This window comes from Myiozetetes cayanensis, unplaced genomic scaffold, assembly GCF_022539395.1.
Source record: "Myiozetetes cayanensis isolate MyiCay16 unplaced genomic scaffold, myiCay2020 scf7, whole genome shotgun sequence".
Classification (NCBI taxonomy): Eukaryota; Metazoa; Chordata; class Aves; order Passeriformes; family Tyrannidae; genus Myiozetetes; species Myiozetetes cayanensis.
In genome coordinates this window covers 34,375,003-34,401,343 of record NW_026087964.1, presented here as the reverse complement: position 1 = coordinate 34,401,343, position 26,341 = coordinate 34,375,003, and the positions used below count along the sequence as shown (strand labels likewise).

The window sequence follows — 26,341 nt, the reverse complement described above, 5'->3', positions numbered from 1 at the left end:
AAGAAATAAGAAATAATTCTTGATGATAGTTTTTCAGTAGTTTTGAGGATAGATACAGCAGAGTTGTGAAGCTCAGAACTTTCCTTGGTGAATACCTAATGTAGTCAACACAGGAGTCCATGAACACTTTTCCTGATAACTGTAAAATACACGTGTTTAAAATTCAACATCCTGAATGACTGTGCATACTGCAAGATCTTAATCCATGTATGATGGATGCAAGACAGCATCTGTGCTAAAGAAGCTGTTAGTCTTCTCACACCAATGTATATTATTAAACATCCATAATCTTCCATTACTTGACACGATAAATCACAACTTTGCAGCATGCAAATGCGTCATTAGAGTTCTTATTCACTCCATGCTCAAGCACTCATACATGGGTCAGTAGGAAATGCTGAAGTTTTTAAAACTCATGTTTTAAGTTAGTTTTTGGGCTGCAGTTTTGTGTCTTTGCTATATGAGAGATATATTTAATAACAACTTTTATACATGTCTATAAAAAATCTCAGTAAAGAAATGCTTGGGAGCTTGGCATTTTCTAAATAACATCATTAACAGCTTTGATTTGGAATTGATGGCATGATGGTACTGGGTTGTCTATGATATTCTAAAATCTTAACAGCACAGAAAATCTGATGTAAGTGTTTCAAAAGTGAAATAAACTTGAGTCATTCAGATGTCGCAGACTAAATCAAGTGATGCCCTTTTTTTGATGTGCTGGACTAATTATTTCTACTAATGTAAATGTCAGTGCAATGAACACTTATTTGCTGTGGCATAACAAATAAATGGCATAGGAAATCTCAGCCTATGAAGAAATTTATCATGTCCTAAAGTCTCTATTATATAGCTTCAAGCCAAAGATTTAGAAAATAATTTGGGTTCATATTTTTTAAAATGTTTTTAAAATACATAAAGTAAAAATAAAAATAAAAGGCAGTAATTATATCTTAATGTATTATTTTTCCTTCTTTTTGAAAGATTCTATATTTAGAGCCTTTACCACCTTCTACTGATAGCAAATACTAGTTCTATACATTTTACTGAACAACCTTTGCTCCATCATCAGTGTCTCCCAACCTAATGAGGATCCATCCAGATCTGCAGCAGTCATTTGTTTGAAGTGTGTGGGAGAGTGACACTGTAGGATGAGGTCCCTCAAATGTCCCTCTGGTGCTCTTGTCCCTTTAGTTCTTCCTGGGGATGTCTTGTATGTCCCTGAAGTCCCTCTCCGATGGGCAGCAGTTTTGGCAGGCAGTGGCTGCCCACCAGCGGTGCACGACTGACTGGAACTATCCGTGACTGGCATCAAGAGGTTGGTGCCAGGTGTGCAGGGTGGCTGCCACCCCTCAAAGCCTGCCACTGCATGTACCTCTGCTCCCCACCTAAAGGGACAGCATCCCAGAGAAGGACCCTGACAGGAAACATGGAGCTTGGGGGTTCAGAACTACTGGCTGGTATTTTTAGCCCATGTGATGCCTTGCTCCTGTTATCTTTAGGAAAGATTCATGGTGGATCCAAATGACTAAGTGTGATACTCTCATTTTATGGTTGTGGGTACTTCACAGATACTTAAGGACTGTATTGTACCCTTTCACTGTTCATAATACTTGTATGCAGATCTCAGTTCAGATACAGGGCCTTTTTTTGTTTTTCAGTGTAATATTGAAGAGATACAGGAAAGGAGAGCCACACAGGCAGTATACGGAGCTTAAGCTTAAAGTTATAGAGATGAGATAGTGTGATGCTTGGATTTTATACCTTTTCTGTAGATCAGGCTGCCTTATATCAAACACATCCTTAGGGGAAATAATATTTTAGTTTTCATCTCTAATATCCTCAGCCAGTCACTGGAACCAGAACGGATTTTGCTTGAATGTAGAAGTGAAAGAGCACTTGACTTCAGATTTGGGTGCCCTAGTGCTAAGATATCACTTTGATGTTCTGGGCTAAAATATAGCATTATCAGAAAAAGGGGAAATCTTTTAAAATTAGTAGTTTTTATGACTGATCCAGCTACAGGGGAGGAAGCTTCATGAGGATGTCTGTGTTCATATACTTGTCATAATACCAGAACAGAAATTTAGGAAATGGTTATGCTGATCAACATATGATGTGTTGTTAATGCAGTATTCAGTTGTATATTGGTGTTTAGTAAAGTAACCCCTGAACTAGTGAACAAAGCTTCAGGCTCAAAGTGAATCTGTAATTATATCTTCTTTTTTTTTTTAATTTTTTAGAAAGGTGCATTTCCATTGATATATCCTCTTCCCTTGCCTGAGTTGCCTCTAATTGTCTGCCTCCACTGAGTGAAATTAAAAATAAATGAATTATTCAATGAAGGCACTTCTTTCTGGGTTGGAGCTTTCAAATGTCACAGCAGAGAAGCTTTTTTTCCTCTCTGAGGGATCTAACAGTCTGTGAGTGAGTTTTTGGTAATTGTGCTATTTTTGGGGCTTATCATATTCTCCGTAACTGAACCAGATGTTGAGTCTTCTCTGGAGGAAAAGGGTCTTCTGAGTCTATGTAGTAGTGTATCAGTCGTGCATCCCAAAAGGTTTGAGGTTAATGTGAAAATGAAATAGTATGGCAGATGCTGTATGTAATGTTCCTGTAGATGGGTAATCCCTTTTGGACCGAAACACTTAAAAATGTGCAACTCACAGGTGCATACTACGTGTGAAAAGTGGTTGGATGATAAATTGTTGTAAGATTTTTTTGACAGTCAGTCAAAATCCAATACTTTGTATGCAGTGGGATATTTGCTCTTGTAATTGTTCTGAAATGATGAAAATAGTTCATGAGTTCAAGAGGCTAAGGGCTGTAGAGGCAAACTGCACTATTTGTGGGGGACTTACAGAAATGTTTTGGAGGGGAAAACCCTGAGTATGTTTTAGCTGATCAGTAGAGCTCATTTCTCATCACTATGTATTGATATGTCACTAAAGAATACATATAGGCATTGCTTTTGTGTTAGGATGATGTAGTGAGGGGAAGCAAGGGCAGGTGTGCCTGAGTCTTCTCCTTTCTCATATCTTGGTTTCCACCAGAAAGAAGCCTTGCTTCATGTGTTGGAAGGAGCCAAAGTGTTCCATAGTCATGCTTCCCATTTCTAAGGCCCTCATGTGTACCAAAAGAGTATTATTGCTCTTACAGTTACAGGCACACGTAGAACTAACACTACACACTAGCCATGGAGTGTTGCTGCCATTGAAGTATAGAAGAATCCAGGCTGTGCAAATGGCACTTGTGTATTTCCAGAACAATTTGTCTCCCACAATCTATGGTTCAATAACTTGCTTAGCCACAGATAATTAATCTTTGATAAATTTTTCTTTTATGGCTTGAAACCTAACCATATTTGGTTATTTGTTTACACACTTAAACCTATTTTTTGTACTGAATTCATAAGGTATTTTATAGCATGAATTTATTAAGTTTTAATCTGGATGTTTGTACATTACCCCCGAAATGAAGAATTGCTTTTGTTGCCATCTTTAGTACTTCTATTTGTGCAATGTGGTAATTTTATTTGAGTTTAGTCCATCAGCTTATGACTAAATATGTGTTCAGAAAAAATTCAGAATCAGGATCCATTAACACATTCTATCTTTTGATGTCATATTCACCTACTCAAACCTATCTTTCTGAGGTGGACTGTGGAGGTCTATGGCCTTTTTGTGTGTACTTACAAGTAGCAAGACTTTGTTACTGTTATCTAGCTATTATACCAGAGAGCCACCTGTGTATAACTAAACTTGAGCTTGTTCTAGTTTGATGCAAGATAGAATATAAATTGTCAATGTATCCAAAAAGTTAGAGAACTAGAATAAGAATATTACTTTTTTTTATTAGGTTTTTTTTTTTTTTTCCTTCCTTGACATCTAGAAATGCTTTAGAAATGGGAGCTCTTCTAGTCATTATCATCTGGAAAAAAGAGGCATGTGAGCATATTTAAGAGTTTTACAGTGGAGCCTTTTAGCAGTTTTAAAACTGCTAAACAGAAACTGTGTTTTAGGGTCTTTGAAAATGCAATTTGTTTACCCTTAGGCAGAAGTGAAATGGAGGAAGTGCTTTTGTATCCTGTTAAACAATATAGCAATGTCAAAAAAAAAAAAAAAAAAAAAAAAAAAAAAAAAAAAAATCCTTCAGTTGCTGTCAAGGGAGTGAAGGCAGTTCCGATCTCTTCAGAGCTATAGAATTTGCACTGCAAAACTCCTGCTCTTAATCCCTGCTCCATGCTCACTGCAGAGGTAAAACTAGTGTGTACACAGGGTGAGTTTCATGAAGTCCAGTCCCTCTAAGGGTCACAATGTTCAGTCCTCATTGAGATTATGCTGTCTGAATACTGGTGTTAAGAAGTTAAATGCAAGAGCATTGTATTTAATTCCCCTTACATTGCAAGAGTGTTAGAGCTGAAAAATCACCACGGTATGATGTGAGAGAGTTAAGGGACTTGTTACAAAAAAATCCCAACTATCCAAATGAAACTCAGTTGTTAAACAGGGACTTATGATGGCACCAACACTAGGGTTTTGAATTTGTTCATTTCTTATGTTCTCTTAGGGCACTATTACGCTTCCAAAATACGAGCCACAGAAAGATTTCTGTGAGCCTTTTGTGTATTGCACAATATTTGGATTTGTATTTATCCTTTCGCTATATAAATTTTAGTAGATGTAATTATTTAACTATATTATACTTGCAAGAGGGTGTCCTGATACATTAGACTTGTAAATGTTATCAGGTAAAGTAACTACATATAATTAATACTTTTAAAGAGTAATGGCATCAAAATGCAAATAGACAAACCAGAAACCTCTAAACTCTACTTCTCAGCTGTCTTTCAGTGTCCTGCAGACTTACCATTTAGATTTTTAGGGAAAGAAGCCAGCATAGGAATAAAGGATCACAAAAGTAAAGTTTATCCTGCATTTGATAGTTTCGATAGTCTTGATTTTTTGGGACCACACCAGCTGTACCCATACTGACAAGAGATAGAAGTTTAATTGAATCTGTCTGGGCCTGACTTTTAAAGAGCCAGCTATTGCTTCAGAGTAGATGATTTTAGGAATTTGGGCTCCAGAATCATGATTAATGCTCTTGCAGCCTGTGTTCTACCTTACACTTCTGAATTTAAAAAACAAGCAGTTTCGTATTACTATTAGAACATTAACATTGTTTTAACTCAAGAATGACTGAATTTAGGGAGTTCATTTCAAGAACATGAAAGATTAGATATTTTGATAAACTGAAATATTTTTATCAGTGTCTTTTAAGTTCTTTGGTTCTTCCAGGTGTGAATCTCTGACTTGTATTATATTAAAATACAGAGACAACAAAGTTTTAATAGAAGAATAACCACAGACTGGATTGCATTTTGGCATTATGTAATATAAATTACCTTTGATATTAAGACTAAAAAAATGTAGGTCATACTAGCAGAATGTGATGGGTTTTTCTTGGTATCTCAGGGATTTATTGGAGAGCATGGAGCTCACATCACTTTGCCCTGAATATCCAACGTTCTCAAAGCAGAGATTTTCAGCATGAATCTTTGTCAGCCAGGATTTCTAGTATCCTTTGCTTGAAGGCAACCAGTCATGCCTGGCATTCCTCACTTCTTGATTACAAATTCAAAAGCCTTTGAACCTCAGTTTTGACGATCTGGCTTAGCAACCAGATCTGCACCACGTAGACTGGCAAATATTTGTCTCTCCTAAAAAGAGCAACCCTAACTGAGCATGCTGGGACAATTTCACTTGGAGGCAGTGAGTGTCATTCAGTTTTGTGCAGCTAGTAGTGTAAAGTCAGGAATGGCAGATCGGTGAGTCCCGTGTTGTTTGGGTTTACAGACTTGATACATGAAGGGGAAAGCGTCACTGTTACACATGCATAGGATTTTTGTAGAGCTTTCAATATTTGCTGTTAGAAGATTGATCAGATGTTGTGTCCCTGGAACTGCTTTTTGAGTGCATTTTCACAGAACTTTTATAACAATGTTTCTAACATGCATTATGTATCTGCTCTTTATTCTGAATAGCTTGCTGATTCAAACCTACTGATTCAGTCATCTTCTTTGCTTGTCAAATTTTGTCCTCCACTTCCTTTACCACATTTTTTTGTAAATTAAGCATTTAGAAAAAACTAACTTTATTTGAAACCTTCTACAGCTTTGTACTACTTCCTACAGATCTACATTTCATGTACTTCTAATGGGATTTTCAATTCTTATTTTTCATAAAAATACTGGCATTTGGCAGAATACATTATGAAAATAAAAGCTCTAGAATGACAATTTCATCTAGAAGCAAAAGGCAGTTCTTAGCTTTACCCAAGAATCAGGAGTCTGGAAAGAGGAAGTCAAATTACCAACTAGATGTCATATGGGGTTTTTTTCTGGGTATTTTGTGGTGTTGTGTGTTTGGTTTTTTCCCCTTATCACTTATCATGAAATGATATCAAATCTGCAGGATTTGAAAGTGTTTTGGGGATCTGTTTGTTTTGTGCCTTTGATGCAGTCCTTTGACCTTGTGTAAATACCAATAACTCAACAGCGGGTATTGAAAAAAAAAAAAAAAAGAAAAGGAAACATTGAAAGGTACAGAGTAAATATAACTATATAACTCCAATTTTGCACGAGTGATAGTTTAAGGAAAAAATCAAGGTACTTCATTTACCACAGTAAAGTTTCAATATTTGCATTGAATAAGCTGAATGTTTTATGTGCTTGACTGTTCCTCTTTAATAATGCAAACCACCTATGTATGTATATATTTATTTGTTTGTTTATTTACTGTTTTCACAGACACTTCCATTGGGGCTGGGAGATGGACAGCTCTTTACCTGGACTGATGGCTTAAAAAGGAAGGACTGGCATGATTATGAAAGCATTCAGAAAGATGCTATGCGTTCAGGTATACGTGACTTCAGAACAAATTAAAGCGGTTTACTCTTTCTTTATCTGCATGGTTATTTTTTCTTTTATGTCATGTAAAAGGCATTCCTAACAACCTTTTTTTCTTATTGCAATGCCACAAGGACATAACGTTCTGAATTTAGGGGTCAGACCAAGCATGAATACCTTATCTCTGAAAACAGCCGGGTGACAGTAAAAATAAAGTGTTTCATGCTAATAAGTGTATAATGATTTTGTAATGGGAAAAAATGTTGTCAACAAAATATTTTTCATATTGAAGTCAGTTGTTAGACTGTGACCAAATTGAAACAAAGTATTGGTTTCCAAAGGGACATACATCACAACTAAAGCCAAGTTGTCCTTAAATCAATGAATAAAACCTGAGTTCAGTGAGTTCAGTACCTAGAGCTGCCAGGTTCTTAGAAGAAAACTTTTAACACTTTTACTTTTACCATTGTCAAACTTCAATCCTAAATGCTAAAGCTACTTCACTTCCTTTTGACAGTTTGTAAGTATTTGAAAATGGGAGAAAATTGTATTTGCAGATACACTGAAGGACACTTTGTTACAGTGAGTAATGCAATTTTAATGTACCATCCCGTGCTGCATGCCCTAATTGCAAAGGATGGTTTGTGTGCCTTTTTCTGTCATCAGAGCGTGTTCAGACTTGAATTTTTCTTTTATAATATAATGTACAACTATTCAACATAAGATGAATTAAATTAGAAGGAAGGGAAACAGCAGTTGAATTGCACCTTAATCAGTGTTTCAAAGTCATTATTTTACAGAGGCCTATCTACTATTGTAAAATAAATTATCCTGTCTTGATCCCACTGTCTTGAGACAGACAAAACCTCCCACAAAATACCTCTGTAGCTGAATCTAGTTGACAAATTTATAAGACTTAGTAAGTACTTAATTTTGAAGTAAGTACAAGTTAAACAAGTAAAATATTGCAACTGTAGGTTAATTTTGTAAGCCGTTTCTCCCTTTCTCTTTTGAATTTTGATCACTAACTAAAAAAAACTTATCCTTTCCTCCCACATGTGCTTAGGAGGTATAAAAGGTGCGGAAGAGAAGGATGTTATTTTAAGCAACTTAGGAGTTGTCAGATCAATAATTATTGTGTTCCAAAATTCTAACCAAAAAATGACAAATATCTAAGAGAGAAGGTACAAAACAGAAGCAGCATGTATGTAGAAACTTGCACATATGCAGAGAATATCATGTCTGCTGGTTGGAATGGACTGTTTTGAGAGATGTGCACTGATGCTTTGGCAATGTGCTTTTAATTCCTAAATGTGTAATATGAACAGTAATACTTAGGGCTATCTGAAGGATAGCTGTACCATTGCCAACATAATGCAAGTCATTGCATGGAGTCAGCTAAGAAATTTACAGAGTGTGTTATGTAGCTTTGTTATTTCCTGTCCTGATCCTAACATTAGAACTGTAGTAGTACACAAATATTTTTTCCAGTAAACTTTGATCCTTGGTAATGATAATACTTCAAATATTCTGACTGACTTATATTTTTTAATTTTTTATTTTACTGGTTGCTGAGTTTGCCCTTTTAAGAAATCTCTTTTAAATTATTTTTGTCATCATTATTCAGTAGATTAAAATAGCTTTTAATGTTGGGGTTTTTTTTGAAAATCACAGTATAGTAATAAAATTAAAAGGTAGATTATCTCAGTGCATGCTTTTGGAACATACTAGGTGATTTCTCTTCCTAATAACAAAACAAAATATATCTGAAATGAACTTTTAGTTTAAAATCTATCTGAAAGCATGAAATAACAGCAGGGAAAAGGCTTCTCAGGACATTTCAGGAAAGATACTCAATGCTCATTGCACAGAAAAGAAGAAAGGAGTGAAGTATTTCTTTTCATTCAGTCTAGCTGTTGATCTGTAAAGCTTACAATTTCCTAAGCACTGGGAATGTGAATTTCATAATTTCTAATTATGGAGAGGTACTAGTTTCTCCATGACTACTACTTCTGTTTCACAGACAAATATTTTGATCCCTTTTCATTCCATGAAATTAAAAATTTATGTTCCTGGATTTGTGTGGTCTCTACTCTTAAAGCCAAGGAGTAAAGCCATTTACTTTATAAATATATTATTTGTCAGTACAGAATAAATGTAGTGAAATGAGGATTATGTCATTCAGTCAAACCAATCACTTCCATTTTTCTCTGAATATTATTCTGTCATTAGCTCAAAACCAGTGACTGAAATATAGGAATAGGAATGCAAAAATTAACCTTAACAAGAAGTAATTCATAACTAAACAGTTGTGATAGATACTTTAGAAAGAAAAAAAAAAAGAAGTTTAATTGCTTCCATTTACTGAAGTGAGACATTAAGTCAATCAGATATTACAATGGAGGGGGAGGGAACAAAATAAGCTAATCAGAGAAACTGACTTTATTGGAGTTGATATGTCATGCCATCTTTTTGACATGAAATCAGCATTTTAAATAAGAGCTGTTTCTATTAATTTATTTTCCTTTGGGAATACAACTGATGACATGCCTTGATGAAGAATGTGCTTAATTTGCACTAAAAATATGAGAACTGTAAACAAATGCAAATCATACATCTGTCAATTTTTGTTTCAGTAAGTAATAAACAATGTCCCAAGTATATTGGAGAAGTGTTCTTGCACTGAAGTTCAGATTTGTGAGTGCACCTTACTCAGCTTGTGTGGTAATAACCTAGGTAGCTGCTGGTGTGCATATTAACCCAGCTACAGCAGCACTGATTGTGTCATGGCAGTGTAAACCTACCTGCATCCCTAGATAGAGTGGAGATCCTGGATGCTGCAGCCCCTGATATTGCCATTAATCAGCTACTGTAGCTGTCATTTCTTTGTTTCATCAGAGATTTCCCTACTTACCTTCAGTTGTCTGGGGAGGACTGAAGGCTTTCCTACCAAGACATTCATTTCAGGAGCATGGCAGCTTCTGTGGCACCAATGGCCACTGATTTTCCAAGCTTTCTGTGCAGAACTAGGAATGTGAGGTCCCTGAATGCTCCTGTGTGGGATGAGATTCACAGGGGAGAGAGCCATGAAAGCCTAAGGTAGTAATTCAAAAGCATCCATGAGAAGAAATTATGTTGATTTCACCTCTATCTTTATATCCTGGGTAGTGAGAATAAAAGTCCTCGAGAATCAGTCAATGTCATTGTTCCTTCATTTCTGAGAGTTATTTTATCTAGTTCACTCAAGAAATTCTCAGCTTTACCATCAGATACAAGTAGGACCAGTAATGATGAATTACAACCCTTTTCAGATAAGGGGAAGGATTCATATGTGTAACTCTTGGGCTTTTAAAGAAGTATAGATTGAATGTTTATATTTTAATATGGTGCTATTTTTTATATAGTGCTATTCATTTAATATGAAAAGCTGTTCCTAACTACAAGTGATAGCTTTCCCAATGTAAAATACTAGAAAAGGAGAACTGAGGGATTAGAAAAAGGGAAAATTTTGAGCTGAGTAGAACTGGAAAACAAAAAATAAGGTGTAATTTCTGAAAACGTTTTATCAATTCTAATAATTATATTAATGACATATAAGATACATGTAGAAATATTGCATACTGCAAGTTCCATAGTGGTTTTTTATTTTCAATTTGTATTTTTTTAATAAAGTCTTTTTTTTTTCCTTTATAGGTTTGGAGATATTTTTGTCTGATTGCATGTGTATGCTGAAATGATTATGTTCTATGATGTTTGTTAAATATTTAGTGTAATAGGAAAATTTCTGAGAGAATGATGACATGTAAAGAGCTGTGTAAATATAAATACACAAAAGCCTTTGTCTTCAAAAGAAATTGTTTAAGGGACTGATGGAGTGAATTCTGAGATGTAGCTGTCAATACTTTCATGTTTGACTGTTGAGCCATTTTGCTCCTTTGCTAATAAGGTCTCAGAGGAAAAACCTTTCAGAATGTACCATAAAAACCAATAGTTATTCCAGCAGTTATCAAGCCATTTGCACATTCTTTGTTCCTCCTATTTCTGTATTTAAATAGTATATGGAAGCCTGCTGTGGAGGGAAGGAATGAAGGTTTTAATTCTTTCCTATATTCAGTATTGTTTTTACCTTTCTGCTTCTTGAAAATGTTACCCTGACTGGGAGAAGAGGATTTTAAAGATCTTGACCTTTACATGCCTCAGTGCAGGCATTTCATAGAGATTAGTTCTGTAAACAAACAGACAGTATGTTCTATAGTTCTGCAAACAAACATTCATACTGATTAGTTTTATAAACAAACTAAGCGGAGATATTGAAAAATAAGTGAACATGTTAGTGATGAAAATGGAAATAGAATGAAGCTCTGTTAAAGGAAGCAAAAGTCTCGAGTGCTTTTTTACTGCAGTAACAAGTAGTGAACACCTGACATTTGACTTCAGCGTGACCTAAAGACATTGTGCAGTGGTGATTTTTTTCCATCAGTTCTGTTCAAGTATTTTTGAGAATAAAGTGTGTAAAATAATTCCCTAAACTTTTGCAGTTAAATCTTATAATTTTGAACAGTACATGTTCTTAAATTCAGATCAACTTGTCAAGGCAAAGCCTAGTGCCAGAGTGCCGCTAGAAGATTTGAGGCAGTATGATACAAAAGCAGCATTAAATGCAATTCCCTATTGGTCATGAAAAAAATTAGTTCTATGATACTTATACAGGTAAATGTAATAAAAGTTGTGCAGAAAAAGTTGTGTATACTGAAATATTGATTTACTTATCTTGTATTTTGTATGGGATTATACACTTGAGGTTTTGTCAGCATTATATATTAAACAAATTTTCTAGATTTAATTTAGGCCCCTGAACTTGCAGTTCTTTTCAAAAGAATTTGAGAACTTGCAGTATAATTGGAGCTGTAGTGATAGCCAAGGTCTCAATAAACATTCCTAACCTAATTTTTCATAGCATTAATCACAAATATGCTTCATGCAGCTTACAATGTATTGTTTTTTTAAGAGAGAAAAATGTTCATCAGTTTATCCTAATGCAAGTCTGACATGATTAAAAAATTCTAAACTGTAATGTTAATCATGGCTTGTCAAACAGACAGCACATAAAGGATATATAATATGAAAGATGGTTGCAATCTACTGCAGTTACATAAAGTGTATCACATATTAAAATGCCTTTGCTCTGTAAATAAAGTGCTGTAGACTGAGATGTGATTCTACCACTCTTATTCTTAATGGTCAGGATATCCTAATGAAAACAGTGAAATCAGTTTGGAGCTCGGTGCCAAGCAGAAAAAAAAATATTATATTTTACTGTCAAATAATGATTTGGAAAGAGATATATTTTTTTTCAGTGGTGCCTTCTTCAGAAGTTTAAACCATGATATCTAGAAAATATGGTTTGGTTTCTTTGGTTTTTTTCACAAATGCTTAGGGTTTTCCCTGGGTGACTACAGACTGGCTTTCTCAGATTGTGAAATGGCATGTCACAGTATTATTTCAGCGATAATTTGTGCTACTACACACCCTCACTGGATCTCAAGTTACAACTTAATATTACACTACTACAGAGGAAGCAAGGAAGAGTGAGCCTGTCACTGTGTAGAATTTGTGTCTGTCAGAAAAGTGTGCACTTGATAGAACTAACTCTTGGCACTTAAATCTATGCATAAGAAAGAGTTTAAATGTGCTGCAAGTCAGAGCTAAGCTGTTGTAAAGCACAATGCCTCTGTTGCCTTGGCCAGATTTGAAGCCCTTCTTGTGGTTAAAGTTAATTTGATTATTCTTGTATTCTTACCTGTCCCCACCCCCCATCCACACACACAATGGTTGAAAACTCATCAATTAAACCACTTAGTTAATAAGCTAACTTTAAGGAGCTGCCAGAGAGGCCAAGGAAGCAGGAGCAGAGTTCATAATATGACTCGTATTATATAGAACAGTGAACATTATCTTCTGTGTCCTTTCTGTGCTGGGCATTGGCATGTTGATTTTTACCATGATAGGCAGAAAGAAAATTGTGTTTCCAGAAACTTGGCAAGAAATATCTATGACTACATGGTAAATCAATTGTACATATTCTAGATTGAAACTAGCGCCAGATTCTAAGAAATGCTCTTATAATCTTGCTGTCTGCTTGTGATAGTCCCAAGTGTATTATTATCTGTTCTGTATAGTGGTGAAGAGCTGTCAGTGGACTCACATCATGTCAGTATTTAATGTGTAATACTTGTGGGTTTAATAGAGTTGCTGCCTGAAAAATAAAGGAAACTTGAGTTTAGAAGTTTTGGGCTTGGGGATTTTTGGAAAGGAGGGGTATGAGGGGAAGTCTCAGCTGAAATGGATCTTTTAATTTGGCACTTGCAATCTGGAAGGGTGTTTTGGGTTTTGGGCACTGTCAGTTGTCTTTCTCCCTGTGCTTAAACTTTTTCAGGACTTCTTAAGTATTTGTTATTTAGTAGGAGTCCATCTGCAGATACTTGGCTGTCTGGTGTTTTTCTGTTTAAGGGGAGATGTATTTTGTAGTAATTCTGGAAAACTGATTTTATCTGAAGACTCCTCTGAAGCATGTGTCTCATTTGCAGGGAGAGTTTGGAGTGAACAGCTTTGAAACCTTCAGGCTAGACCTGTCTACGTGTAACAAGGAGGAGAACTCTATAGACCATCTAAATTGAGCTTGTTGTCTCTTGTAATAGATGTAAAGATGATCAAGTTTGTCAGTTCAGGGCAGTTACTGCTTGACTCAGTGGAACAAAGAACCATTGGTTGGTTTACTATGAAAACTCAAATTCAGAGAAGAAGGAAATTTATTCTGACTACAATGTAGTGAAAGAGCTTCAAGAAGTAGTTGGCAGCAATTATAGCATATCAAGAGCATACTTTTCAGTTCAGTTGCAATGGGAAAATTAAATTTTTCCTTACTACTTTTATGTCATCTTTTAATTTTAGAACATGGAATAAACTGCTTCAACCGTCTTTAAAGTCTGTTTCTTTTAAAGATTTAAGAAAGACATTCCTTTAATCTGAGTCCAGGTTAAAAGACCCATAAGAACTTAAATTTTAAAGGCTTGCCAAATGAACAAGACTCTTTTTTGGTCTAAGCTACATGATATTTGAGGGAATTTACTATCTGCATTGTATACCAGTGCCAGATACTGCTTGCACTCTAGTCAGTAACCTTGCATGTTACAGACTCCATCATCTAAAATAATCATGATAATAATCACAAGCACACCATTCCAAAGACATTAGAAAACTCTTTACACTCTAAAATTCACCACTTTCTTTCCTTAACATTGCAATTGGCTTGATACTGTAAACTTAATTATCTTCATGTATAGAAAATGCAGTTTAGCAGAGGAGATAGTTAAATTTGCCAACACATTTTTAGGTATTATTTTAGCCTTTTGGCCTTCAAACCACCAGCAAGATGTTTGGATTCCTAAAAGAAACCCCAAAACAATAAGTTGTGCCTAGTTTCCTGTCGTAGCTTTTTTCTTTTGAGGATATGAATTAAGTTTGCAAGTACAAAAGTCTAGTGTACTTATCTCAATGCAGTTCATGACTGAAGTATGTGTAAGGTGACTTTCTTTTCCTTCCTGTTTTCATTAAACAAGCTGACAGAGGAAAATTATTGGACTGGTGAAACAATTTGTCTGACATCGATTGAATGTATGTGAAAAGGCAGAGATGTATGATTGTTTTGCTGTAATTTGCTTTTTAGACACTAGCTCATCAAACGATACCCTGTAATCACTGCTTCTCAAGGAACACAGCTACCTTTTGGGTGTTATTATGTGACACAAAGTTGTCCTCCCTCCATGCTTTCAGTGAAGTGGTGTCTGGAGGAATCTGTCCTCCTAACAAAAAGGAAGTAAAAAAAGGGAGTGGCATTTTGTTCTACCAACTTGTGTGAAAGTTCTGCTTTGTACAGGCTGGAAATAAACTTCTGTCTAGGCAATTCTGACTAGAGGTTCTGTAGGTGATGTTGAAATGTGAATTGTAAAACTTGCCAGGAAATTCAGAGGAAATATTCTCAGATTTAAAAAAAAAAAAAAAGAAGAAATCAAGATATGCATTTAAGTTGCATTATAGGTATTCTTAAAACATAGAAAAAGTCTTTCTTTTGGTATACATTTTAGTTTACATTTTTGTATTTTGTAATGATAGCTAAAGACATTTCAGGTTACCCTATTTATTACTTCTATTTTAGATGCTAATTAATTGGAGAGCTTGTATGTGTTTTGGAAACTATTGTCAAAGTGTATAAGGTTACTGATACTTCTTAGTTGCTCCTTGCATTTTTATTCCATGACAGCTTACAAAAGGTGAGACTGATCCCGAAACACAGTGAATACTGGTGCATAAAGCAAGGAAGTCTCCACTGGGCAAGTTGGAGACACTGAAAAGATACTGATTCTTTTGTCCTCCCAGGTCTTCTTTCCATCCTAGAGCAACTCTTAATACTTCAAGGATTTTTTAATTGTGAGACTAATCTATTTCTAATATTGTCACACAAAAAGAAAAGAAGCTCTAAATAACATGTTAATTTATTTTGGAGGGGTATGTATTTTTTTCCCCAGCTTTTACTAAAGCAGTTATACTGGGAAGAAATCAAAAATTCATGTGTGTCACAAGAAAGAGTGAAAGCTGTGAGTGGTTAAAGTTCTAGAGGGCTGACATTTTAGTTAGCTTCTATTAATGAGTAAGTTAAGCAAGTTACTAACATACTGCCACTTCAGTATGGTATTTAAATTACTTTTCCCTTCCAGTTTATCCAGTGATTAAATTTTTAAAATTTGTAATAAATTATGTTTTCATCTTTTCTCTTTATTTTGTGGAGATGTCTGAAGACATACATAGAAGCATATATAAAACAAAACACAACAAAACAAACAAATAAACCAACAAAACCCAACAACAAAAAACAAAACCACCCCCCCAAACAAACAAAAACAAACAAACAAAAACCAAAATCAAAACAGCAAATACTTTTGGCTGAATCCAAACATCAGTTTTCAGCAAGTTAACTTTTTCAAAAAGTTCCCAATGGACATACCAATTATGCATAAAAATGGCCTTGGGATAAATATTTAGTTGTGTCTGTAAGTGATGACTTGTCTTTTTTAATAGAAAATATTTTAAACTAATTAGTTGAAAATCAGTTCATGGCAGAAGGTGATCCTTTGAGTCTCTACTTCTACCTCTACCTGATTCCACAGCATGTATTGACTGGAAGTTTCACTTGACTTTAATACAGGGAATGTACTCAAATTTGTGTCAGGCATTTGAAAAACAGTTGGCATTAATTGGACTTGCGTTATTCAGAAAGACGTGAATCAATGGCAAGGGAGGAAAAGGGCTGTGTAGAGCTGTGCTCGTAGCAGGTCAAGCATTAAATTCAGCTTTCCTTACCACAATAACGTCAGTCAGCTGTAACGCTCTTTAAAATAAAGAATACATTTTAAACCACAGAATGAATTATAAAAGGCAATATTAATGATTGCAGCATTAGTGGTGTCTTTTATAAGAAGAGGGAAAGGCAGTCACTGGGAAATGCAGCAGTAGGGGGTATATGCAGCAGTTATGTAGTATCAGAACAGTTTTAACAGGAATAATGTGTCTGATTTTTCTAAAGAAAACATGAAAAGAAGAAGACAGCTGAGATTAATAGTGTTACTTTGTGTGTGGTAGAACAATACGCATTATGCTTTATGTAAAGTAGAAGGACTTTGGTAGGCCAGTCCCAAGAACATGAGATTTTTCACTTGTATCTGCTGTAACTGCACCTTGCTATATCTTAACATGTTAGTACACTTCCTTGGGCTTATATTGCTTGCCTTGAGGATTATTCTTGTATCTCTGAATTTGAAGGGGTGCCTGTTTTGTTCATTAACCCAGGTAATTATTTGCATACCCAGCTTCAGCTTCGTATTAAGCTCATTATCATCTGAGAAATATGGCACTGTATTGTATAATGTATAGATCCAAAGGGACCTGAAAAGGCAATAAACCACTGGTATACTACATGGGGAAGTTGTCCTGAGTGTGCAGACTCTGATTGCTTATAGACATTACAGAAGGAAGAAGTTTGACCTTGCCACTGAGTCACCATGTAGGGAATCAGATGGCATAGTTCTACTTCCTGAGTCTACCTCAAACTTCAACTGTGAATATTTACTATCTCCATATACAGGAATGGGTATTTTTTATTATTTTTTTTTTTTGTAGGAGTCTTACAGGCTAAATCTAAATTTACTCTGAACTGTCTGTGACAGATCATGTGTTCTTTGTAGAATATACATCATGGAATAGTGCTTCAGGTACAAGAGTGACCACACTATTGCACACTGTTCACTCACACTGCACTATTGAACATTGTGGACTCACACATAGCTAAATTCATTTTTACAGGTTATTCCATCTTCTTTGTGTGACAGTCACAAAGCCAGCTTCTGGAGCTAGTTTATCTTGAATTCATGAAAAAAAAGAGAAAAAATAAGGAGCTCATATTAAGAAGTTTGTTGCTTGGAACGTCTTATTTGTTTTCCTGTAATAGAATATGGTAAATGGTACATGGTTATAGTATGTCTTAGAATGAAATAAAATAGAGGAGGAGGGATAGGTTCTCAGGTAGCTGTTAGAACCCCATTGTTTTATATTTTGGGGTTTTCTGAAACATTATCTTTACAACTGTAATTTTGCATTAAATTTGTGGAGCTGTTTAGTTCCTATATAAAATCATGTTAGGAACACTTTAGTTTGAGTTTTTCAAGATGTCAGCTTGACCACAAACCTTAATTATAGAAGATCCACTGGTACTAGAGACTATTAGAATGCCATTCTTGATGCAGTTTGTGTGAATAAATTTATGTAAGTACTGAAACAAACACCTTACCATTATTAGTAGATTTTTTTTTAAGGTAATCTTGTTCTGTAGTAGGGACTTTTTATTCTAGTAGATCGTTCAGTTACTAAATGAAACTGTGAATCCTTTTTTATGGTTGAATTCTGTGTCTCGTATGCTTGCTCATTCAGTATTTGGCTCTGATTAATGGTCTACAACCAGTCTGTTCTCATGTTAAATGAAAAAAACATTCTGGTGGCTGTGGCATTTGGTGATAAGTAGTTAGACTAAATAGAAGATGTACTGTGCATCCCTTGGCTACAGAGTTATGATTAGATTCAGCTCAGCCTGCAGAATGCTACTGAGGATATTGCTGCTCTGCTGTAGTGATAGAGCAACTCATATCAAAACAGCATGTGTTGCTGCTTATCTTTCATTGTACACTGTGGCATTCTAAATACACTGGACAAACCAAATAGTATGGTCTATTTTTTTTCTTCCTTTTTTTTTTTTTTTTTTTTTTTTTTGCTAGATTTATTAAAATGGGAAAGGGGGATAGAATGAGTCCACCCACCAAGACACTATAGTACTTGCAGCAAGTTTTAAAAGCCATAGTTTTTTTTTTTTTTTAATTGTAGTACATATTTTTGTGAAGTGTTTATTCAAGCCTTCAGACATTTTATGTTTCAGAGCTCATATGTGGTCACTTTTCTCCTAAAACAAAACAATGCCACTAGCTAACCTCATGATTTATTTTAAAACAATCACTTGCCCCACACACACACTGTATTTTTACTCTGCAATGTATATGTTGGAAATTTAGAGGCTGCATTTTCAATGTTCCAAATAAATGAAAAAGGCGAGGGATACACTAATCTAATGTTCCACAAAGCACAGGCTATAAGAATTAGCAATTAATTATCAATTGAAAAAATGCACATATTTAAGATAAACCACAATGTCATTTCATGATGGTTATTTGAAAATTGCAAGGTGCAGAGTTGGATTGTTCCAGTGTATAATGCACTTTTCTGCTAGGACACCACTGCCAAGAGTGAAGGCCAGGTTGAATCTTAAAGTGGCGTGTAGTAAAATGCCTAGATACCTGCAGGAATTAATCTCAAGAGCACTGATCTATTTTTTTTCTTGCAAATTAATTGACTCAGTAAACCATATTTTATTAAATATAAACAGGTAACATATAAGAGCTAATTCCTGAAGTATAACTACAATAATTTTGCAGTCCTCTTTGCCAAGGCAACAGCTAGGCCAGCTGATTGTTCCCCACTCCTAAAATAAAGCCCTCCTTACTTTTGGGAACTGTGGAGTCCTGGGAGTCAACAAGCCCCAGCTGAAGCTACCAGAGCTTTGTGCTGCGATCTGGGGCTTTTGACACTGCCAGATGTTGCTGTTGCTTTGCTCCACTTGCTACTGATTCATTCTTCTGCTGACTGCTGCTACTGCTCCTCCTTTTTTAGCTGTCCTGTCTCACCAGTGTCATTTTGTAGCATTTCCTCTTGCTTCAGCTTTTAAGAAGTGCATAGGAAGTAGTGCCGTGTCCTTTATGTACACAGAACACTGGTAATCAGCTTCTCCCACTTCGTGGACCCTTAAAAAAAAAAAATCTTGTGCCATTTTTTCCTTGCAGTCCTACACAGAAGTTATGATCTCTCTAAATTAACATAAAGAATTGACCTAGTGTGTCTCTGGAAATCTAGAAATTATGTCTAAGGCAGTTACAAAGCTGTAAGATTTTTTTCTACTTTGATATTAATTTCTTTTTACAGAAATGCTTCTCAAACATCTGTAAAATAAGTAAATTTCAGAGGTTCCCATTTATCTCTCTCATCTCCCTGCTCTCCAGGAAATGCTCTTCCTTTACCTACTTCCTACCAACTGTGGGTTGAGGAATGGGGGAACACATCACTACATTTTATGTTAGCAACAGTTCATTTCATTTGTATCTCATGTGAATGATAAGCAAACAATACTCCAAAGATTCAACTACAGTACAATATGAATGTACCCTTTTAAAATTTTTAGGGAACATATTCTCCTTTCTTCTCTGCTTTTTTTGTTGTTGGTTGGTTGGTTGGTTGGTTGGTTTTTTTGTTGTTTTGTTGAGGTTTTGTGGTTTTGAGTTGAGGTGTGGTGTTGAGTTCTGGATGTGAGCAGGCAGTCAAATAAAATTTAAAGTTCTATGTTTTTTCTTCCCTTTTCTCCCAACCTATGCTAATTGTATAAAGCCATTCATGAAGAGAGAAGCAATTTAATTCATATTTCTCCAGCTGACCATCATGTTACTGTAGCAGCAATCTGGAGGCCAAAACCTCATTTTTGCTCCCAGCGACATCTCTGTACCACTCACCATGGTCCTTGAACAGAAAATCTGTGTATGCTACTGTCATCTGAAGGTAGATAAAATAGTAGGAACTTTCTACCAGAAAACTGAGTGACTGTTTGATTGTTGTATTCTGTAGTAGTTCGACATTGAAACTGTAATAAATAAATTTGATTTACATTTGATTTGATTACAGCTGTGTCTGTAATGCTAAGAAAAAGCCTTTTACATTGCCTCAGGTCATGACAGAGTTATGTAATAAATAATTAAAAGTGTTGTAAATCTTACTGCAGTGGTTTTTCAAGCTGTTGCAAGGTAGAGTAGCAATAAAATAAATTTTAAAAGGTTATTTTGATCCCATTTCCATTGATGTAAAATCAGTTGAATTCCTTTCCTATAAATTAGGCTAATGAAATTGTTTGACTTAGTGGAATACTCTGAGAAGTTTGGGAAAAGTAGAACAGACTTGACATAAATATATTTCAGTTTCTGATGCAAGTTTTCTGGACTCTGAGGGAACTTATTGTCAGTTCTCTTCCTGTTTCTCATAGTGTTCATAGGATTTTAAGGTTAGGATAAACCTCAGTATACGACCAAAGCTGTGATATCATTTCTTGCTTGCATGTATTCCACAGTTCCCTGGATTTCCTATTCCATTGTTTCACTATTCACACAGTTAGAAAAATGTTCCTTATTTTCAATCTGAAAAGCCCTTATATATATATATATATTTATATACGCTCACACATTTTTTGCAATTTGGATAGTTCCATTTGATATGAAGGAAATTCCATTAATGTGAGATGTGCAGTTTTAATTTTCTGTCTCCATAAAAACTTGGCAAAGAAAGATGCTTCATTAATTTATTAAAGTGTTCATCGTTTTTATTGGAAATTAACGTAAATGTGCAAAACCACAGAAGGCGTTTGCTCAAAATAATCCAAATCCTTGCTTAGTATGAAAGGAGAAAGTGATTTTGATATAACAACTTCCTTTTTCTCCTTTTTTCCCCGAGGACTAGTCTATACCAATCCCTGATTTGCCCCTTAAAATAAATAATTGTTCTCCTGTATGTCTTTCTAAGGGTTCAAAATACAACATTTGTGAATAGGATTAGAACTCCACCAAGTGTAGATACTATTGATACAAGATGAAGATAAGATGTATACTTTCAGGAAAAAAAAAATCCTTTTTTTTTGTGCATATATCAAGTTGCCTCTCTGTTGAAGATAATTTAATCAGTTTTTTTGCAGATGTACTGCACCCTGCCTTTCTGTTTGTGAGGAAAAGTAAGGAATACAATTATTTTATTTGTACTCAAATGGAAATTCACTTCCTAAAAAAAGCAGAACGTGCTGGCAGTCTGAATTGCTAATCTGTTACACTTATTAATCTAAGTAATATGGAATTGATCTCCACAGCACAAGATGGCGAGTTGTATACAGTTGTGCATTAGGGAAATTCAGAAATTATGTAAAAGATGCTACAATAGCTTTAAACAGAGTTTTTGCCCTCTGACTTGGCCAATTGCCATATCAGGGATCAAAAAGGCTATTTATTGTGTAGAAGTTTATGTAGCAAGAGGATGTAAAATGTCTGATTCAATGCTCTTATTTTGTTGCTGATCTTTATTTTCCATTTTACTTCCCACACTCTTTTTTTGAAGCTGATGTGTGACTGCATTCATTTGAAATTTGTGTTTCTCTGTTAAAGAAATACAGTCACTCCCTCCCACCCTCTGTGGGACTTCAATTCTGTATTGACATATGATAAGATGAAATAACTGTCCTCACTGTGAGAACTTTCAAGAGGGAGGATGGACTTGAACTTTATGTGTGATGAGCAAAGACAATGTTGTACTATATTCTCAATGGAATGTTTAGAGATAGTAGACAAAATTCATAATATATTTTTTAAAAATATCAGAATTAACTTACCCAAAATAAAAAAAAAATGCACTATAAGAATACTTACTTATTTGTAGATTCATGTATTAAAGTAAACTCCTTGTATTTACTAAAGCTTTTAGCACATGGAGAATTCTTATTCCCTACTACAAATGTTATTGGATTAAAGGATGCTTGAATGCCTGAATTAAAGGGTGTGCTTAAATACTTCTGTGAATTACAGTTTCGAGTTAGTATAGCTATGTAGTCATGCCTGAGTAAGCTAACAGCAGTGAGTATAAGCAGTAAATAATTCAGATTTGTACACAGTTCTTCCCCACAGACACTGAGTGGTTTATGTTCTTTATCCACTTGGTTTCCTGTGTTAAGATGTTAAGTAATTGTTTAACCCCTTGAAGTTATCTGGCAAAGCCAATCTTTTTTTTATCATGCCTATTAAATTATAAATAACTCTCATCTGAATTATGAAAACAAAACTCAAAAAGAAAACCCAGAAGACCCTGATAACACCTGTTGCCATGTGTTTTGTTGTTTATAGTTTTAAACAAGTTTTCCTTTCCATTGAATATGGAAGTAGTGCAGAACTCCACTTCTGTTGCATATTCAAAGTTATTTATAGCTGATCTGTTTTGCCAACAGTTTCCCTGTTTTAAAAGTACTTGTCTTCAATTTCACTAGCAGGGGACAATATAAAGAAACTCTAGTATTATGAAAAATATTCATCTCCTGAATAGCCAAATGGACTCCTTTAAGAAAAGCAAAGCAAGAATCCACCTTTCTTTATACAGAGTGAATGGCTGGAATATACAGAAAATTCTATAGTAAAAAAAAAAAAAATGTTAGTGACAGTAGTAGTATGTCATCATATAGGTAACTTATTCTGGAATTTTCACAGTATTAGTAACCACCTTATTTAAGTAACCAACAGTACTTAACCAACTAGTAACCACCAGTTAAAATAGTTACTTTTGGTCTATCTAGAATATATGATGAAAATGAGGGGCTAAAATTTCTATACTGGGAGTTGAGTAACATTAGCTTGTTACTTTATTATGAGTCAGAATTTGGTGCAATCGTACTGTTGTATTTTGAGTAGTACTTTGACTCATCTAGTGTTTCTTTAATGTCATAGTTCCTCATATGTAGCATGAAATCATAAAGACATACTGAAGCTTAATCTCAGATTTTGTATTATGTTAGTGTGTTGCATGCATTTGGGGATGTTTGAAAGTAAAAATGACAAGATACTTGTTAGTAATGAAATAGCATAAGCAAAATGCCTTTCATGATACAAACTAAATTTTTCCCCCATTGTAAGTAACATTAATTGCTTTCATAAGTTCTTAAATCAGACTGTAAATATACGCACAAAGTTTGGGATAAAAAAGTATTATTTTAGCTGAAAAAAAATCTAAAACTGAGTAACTACAGCACCTTAAGTTGCATATTCTATGTTTTTATTGTCATTTGCCTGTGTGGTATGAAACAGAGTACTGACAGAGGCTTGTGAGCTTTAAAGATACCACTGGATGTTTCTCTCAGCTCCTGGTTACTTTCCTCTTGATCCCCTCCTATAGCTGCTCCTGATTAGCTGAGGATCAGGACCCAGCTGGTCACCTATTGAATCCAGCTGGCAAGTTAATTTCTTTATAAGAGCCCAGGTAAAAGGAAGTATTTTTTCACAAGTGGGCGCTGAGGGAGAAGCAGAGAGAGGTTATATATAACCAGATCAATTAAATATAGAGGAAAGCATATCTTCTTGAGAACATGAGTAGGCATGAAGGGCTTTGAAACTCTGAAGGGTACATCCTCTGCAAGAATGAAAAGAATAAAAATAGTTGAGAAGAAGTGAAGGTTTTTATGTTCTGATTTTCTTTGAAGTGTTTTTGTTTGTTCTCTGCTCTCTCACTGGAACAGATAGAGGTATAGTTGCCTGAGGTAGGTACTAAGCAAGTCTAGTGACTGGTGATGAGAACTACCTTGGAAATAAAAAGCTGGAATAGAAAGTCTGTAGTTTGCCAGGGAACAAGCAGATGATTTCTTTGGGGAAGCACGAAGTGACCAGTTTCTGAAACCACATCAGCAGTGCTCTTACATTAGAAGCACTAAGCATATCTGGCTTGTCCCTAGGAATGCAAGCATGTTCAAGGAGCCTAGAGTGAAGCATTTGGTTTCCTTACTGTTTCTTCTGGAAAGTTAGACACTCTAAACTTCAGTGATAAAGTTGCTTTCTGAAAAGATGAGTGAGTGGTACAGGTGTTCTGACTACTAAAATGTAAAGCAACTCAGTAACCTGGTTCCTCATATTAATCAAAAGGAGTATTTCTGGAACTGGAATTTGTTCTTAATTTTGCTATGAAAACTTGATTCTGATGCCAAAAAGGTCTTAGCTTAATCTACAATTCAATTTTTTCTGTATAAGATGGCTTTAAGCTGATTGTGTATCTGGAAAGAGAAAACTAGATGACTTGGGTGAATTCAGAACGACTTCTTAGTCTCATTATTTGTCCCTACTTTATGGTTTTGTGTTGGAAGTAACAGGAGTGTTGCTAAAGATACTGGAAGACATTTCTTTGAGATGTTCCAGGCACAGTGTTCTAATGGAAGTTCAGTGTAACTTATTTTTCTCTTTGTAGTCCATTTTGTGCTGTGAGTTTGAGGCAAATAATTGTTTTGTTTTGTTATAGGAAAAGGTGAACATGGGAAGCCGTACCCTCTTACAGAGGAAGACCACGATGATTCTGCTTATAGGGAAAATGGCTTCAATATATTTGTTAGCAACAATATAGCACTGGAACGATCACTGCCAGACATCCGACATCCTAAGTATGTAAATTGTTTCCTGGACTATTTAGTTTTTAAGTTTATATCTTTACGTATCTCTAAATTATCTGTTTTCCTGGAAAGTCAAACATGAGCCCCCAGGCAACAAAAAAAATATAATTTCATTAAATGGGAAATGGAAAATTTATCACCATTGTTATATCTTTTGCTCTGTCTTTTAAACTGATATCTTATTAGTGACAAATTAAGACTATAGAAGGCCTTTTTTCATTACAGATGATTTTCGTTAAATTCCTAGGTAGTGATTTCTGCAAAAAAAAAAAAATCACATAGTTTTCAATGTTCTCGTTTGGTTAATAGCTGCAGGTTTTTGGTCTGGTGAGCAGAGTAATAAATTGCATACAGTTTTTGGCAAAAGGTTTTGACACGAAGGCTTGTCAGATGCTGATACTACAGCTGATTTATGCAGTATAAAATTATGTAAAAACGGAACATTCACGATGCACATGCAAAACTTGGGAGCGCTGGATGATGGTATTGTTCCCTAATAGCACTAACATAACACAGAGAAACAGGATAAAGATTATCCTGGAAAATAATCACTGAGCTAAAAATAGTAATATGATTCTCAGCAAACATAACTTCCTTTTGTATTCTTTGAGTAAAGCTTCCTATCTGTAGCAGGGAAAGGGGTACTTTTGCCTTTCTAGATTCTAAGTTCCAGTCCTCTAGAGTCACTTTGAGCTCTGAAGAGAGGACTGATTTGAACTGTCTTTTTACCTGGTATTTTTCCCCTCTTTTAATTAGATGTTGTGTAGCTATCATGTGGGGGAAAGATACAGGAGTGAGACAAAACAAATTGTCTCCATGACTATGTTTGTATTTTCTTTCACATGTAATTCTCTTCATTACACAGCATTTCATGTTAAGGTACCTACTCGTTAATTTATAAAATTTTGGGGTGTGATTAGTTTAAAAAATTTCAAGGACTGGGGCAGAACTGTTTGCATAGTAAGAATTTAAAAAAGGGAGTTCACTTGAAGGAACTAACCTTTTGTTGGAGGTGTTTCTAATTTAATGTTAAATGTTAATTGTTTAATTGTATTGTTTTGATAAAAAATGTTGCTCTTAATTTCTTTATATTAGTATTGTTTCATTGAATTAAGTTAAAAGAAATGTTTTTATAACAAGCTGTATGTTTTACATACTTTCTGCTTTGCCAAGTTACTTGAAATTATTTATAGAAAGAATGCTTTCAAGAAGTTTGGGTTCTAACATACAGCTTTACAGCGTCAAATCTGTGGTAAATTACATCGCTGGTATAATGAATATGCTCATCAGGCATCCTCCTCTGTTAGCAAAACTGCAGAGGACAATTACTAAATACAAAAGGAAGCTGTCAGGTTTATCATCCTTTTGTGTTTCTGTAAATTGATCTTTTGGCAACTTGTTCCGCACCCGCTGCTTTCGCACAGTCAATGACATTTCCATGCCTGTCCCCAGGAGCGATGTGAGCAGTGTGTTTTCAGAAGTGACATATTAGGAATGAG

The 26,341-nt window shown here is 35.1% G+C and overlaps 1 protein-coding gene across 2 annotated transcripts in view; it reads left to right on the top strand.

Annotated features, from left to right (window-relative positions):
- GALNTL6 (polypeptide N-acetylgalactosaminyltransferase like 6) overlaps positions 1-26,341 on the top strand; it is a 451,747-nt gene that overhangs the window by 157,758 nt on the left and 267,648 nt on the right. For both annotated transcript variants that reach the window (XM_050338756.1, XM_050338755.1), the window contains exons 2-3: positions 6,812-6,920; positions 24,695-24,833. In XM_050338756.1, coding sequence (XP_050194713.1) covers positions 6,812-6,920; positions 24,695-24,833 — 248 coding nt within the window. The remainder of the gene's footprint in view (positions 1-6,811; positions 6,921-24,694; positions 24,834-26,341) is intronic.